Source organism: Calidris pugnax, unplaced genomic scaffold (genome assembly GCF_001431845.1).
Source record: "Calidris pugnax isolate Ruff unplaced genomic scaffold, ASM143184v1 scaffold7, whole genome shotgun sequence".
Lineage (NCBI taxonomy): Eukaryota > Metazoa > Chordata > Aves > Charadriiformes > Scolopacidae > Calidris > Calidris pugnax.
The window spans coordinates 344,002-346,029 of NW_015090762.1; the positions used below are offsets into that span (position 1 = coordinate 344,002).

The window sequence follows — 2,028 nt, forward strand, 5'->3', positions numbered from 1 at the left end:
CCCACAGCCAGCACTGGGGGGAGAGGGGGGGGAAGTCAACACTGGGGGTCCCCAGATGGCACTGGGCACCCCAGCCAGCGTTGGGCATCCTGGCCAATGTTGGGGGGACCCCCTGACTTTGCTGGAGCTCCCCAGCTGGTGTTGGAGTCCCCAACTCCAACTGTTGGAGTCCCTTCAGGCTGGAGGTGCCTGACCAGCCATGGGGTCCTGGCTGGTGCTGGGGGTCCCCTGCCAGTTTGGGGGGTCCCTGGCTGGTGAAGGCCAAGGTCCCGTAATGCCAGGCTGCTGCTCTGTGCCATTGCGGGTGGGTATTAGTGACTCCTGGGTGGGATGGGGGGGGTCTCTGGGTGCTGCCTGAGCCCCCAAAGTGCCATGTCCAGGAGCAGGGTCCCCCCAGGTGATCCCAGAGCAGGGTGTCCCCAAGCAGTGCCAAGCCCAGCGGGGGAGGTCCCCCCCCAAAAAACCACTGAGGCTTGTGGTCCCACCTGCAGCTGCACAGGGGTGGGTAACAGCATCACCGAGTCCAGGCGCGGTGTCCCCACCCCCAGGCAGCCCCATGGGGACCCTTTGGGGGGATGGGGGGTGTCACACACATTTCCGTGCCCGGGCAGGGGGTGACAGCAGCCTCTGTGTCCCACAGGTGATGGGCAGGTGGACTTTGAGGAGTTCGTGACGTTACTGGGGCCCAAGCTGTCCACCTCGGGCATCCCGGAGAAGTTCCACGGCACAGACTTTGACACTGTCTTCTGGAAGGTAGGGGACCCCCACCTCCCGTCCGGGGACAGCACCTCCGGGGCAGCTTCCCTGAGAGCAGCAGGGGATGGCTCAAGGTCAGGGTTGGGGTCAAGGTCAGGGTGTGGGTCAGGTCGGGCTCAGGGGTAGGATTAGGGTCAGGGCTGGAGTTGGGGTGAGGGTGAAGGTCAGGATCGGGCTCCAGGTTAGGGTCAGGGTAAGGTGACCAAGAGCTGGGGTTGGCGTTGGGGTCGAGGTGAGGTTTGGGATGATGGTTACGGTCAGGTTTAGGTTTAGTGTTGAGGTCGGGGTCAGGATTAGGGTCAAGGCTGGAGCTGGGATTAGGGTGAGGGTGAAGGTCAGGCTCAGGCTCCAGGTTAGGGTTAGGGGAAAGGTCAGGCTTAGTGTCACATCAGGGTTGGTCACAGGGTCAGGGTGACACCAGCCTGAGGCTTTTCTGTCCCTGCCGTGGCACGGGGTGGCAGTCGGTGTGATGGTGGGCACCCACTGGGTGTCCTTCTTGGGAGCCACCAGCCCCCTCTGCCAGGGTGCCAGCAGGACACCAGACCTTTCCCCATCACAAATGGGGGGAGATCCATCCCAAGCGCAACACCCAAGGGTGCCAGGGGGACCCCACAGCACCACCGTGTCCCCCTGCCCGTGGGGTCAGCCCCCTGCCCGCCCCCCCCCGCAGTGTGACATGCAGAAGCTGACGGTGGACGAGCTGAAGCGGCTGCTGTACGACACCTTCTGCGAGCACCTCTCCATGAAGGACATCGAGAACATCATCATGACGGAGGAGGAGAGCCACATGGGCACGGCCGAGGAGTGCCCTGTCGACGTGGAGAGTGAGTGCCAGGCGGCGGGGGGGCCAAACACACCCCTCCCTCCCCAGCCCCGACACCACAGGGATGGCAGCGGGTACCCCAGGGCATGGCGGGGCGGGGGGACGGGACGTGGGGTTAACCCCACCCTGGTTCTCCCCCCAGCCTGCTCCAGCCAGCAGATCCGGCAGACCTGCGTGAGGAAGAGCCTCATCTGCGCCTTCGCCATCGCCTTCATCATCAGCGTGATGCTCATCGCCGCCAACCAGGTGCTGCGCAGCGGCATGAAGTAGCCGGGGGCCAGGACCCCCCCCCAGCGCCTGCCTCCGGCCACCGACGGGGAGCCACACCGACAGCGGGGAGTATAGAGATTATATATCTATATATATATACACACACACATACTGGAATCAGCCACAACTCCCCCCCCCGGGGAGGGGGGCAAACCCGAGGGGGGAGGACCCGCGGCGGG

The 2,028-nt window shown here is 64.5% G+C and overlaps 1 protein-coding gene across 1 annotated transcript in view; it reads left to right on the forward strand.

The window, feature by feature from the left end:
- CABP7 (calcium binding protein 7) overlaps positions 1–2,022 on the forward strand; it is a 15,048-nt gene extending 13,026 nt beyond the window's left edge. The window contains exons 3-5 of the mRNA XM_014936164.1: positions 641–753; positions 1,427–1,580; positions 1,722–2,022. Of these exons, the coding sequence (XP_014791650.1) occupies positions 641–753; positions 1,427–1,580; positions 1,722–1,849 (395 nt within the window). The 3' untranslated portion in view covers positions 1,850–2,022. The remainder of the gene's footprint in view (positions 1–640; positions 754–1,426; positions 1,581–1,721) is intronic.
- The last annotated feature ends 6 nt before the right edge of the window (positions 2,023–2,028 follow it).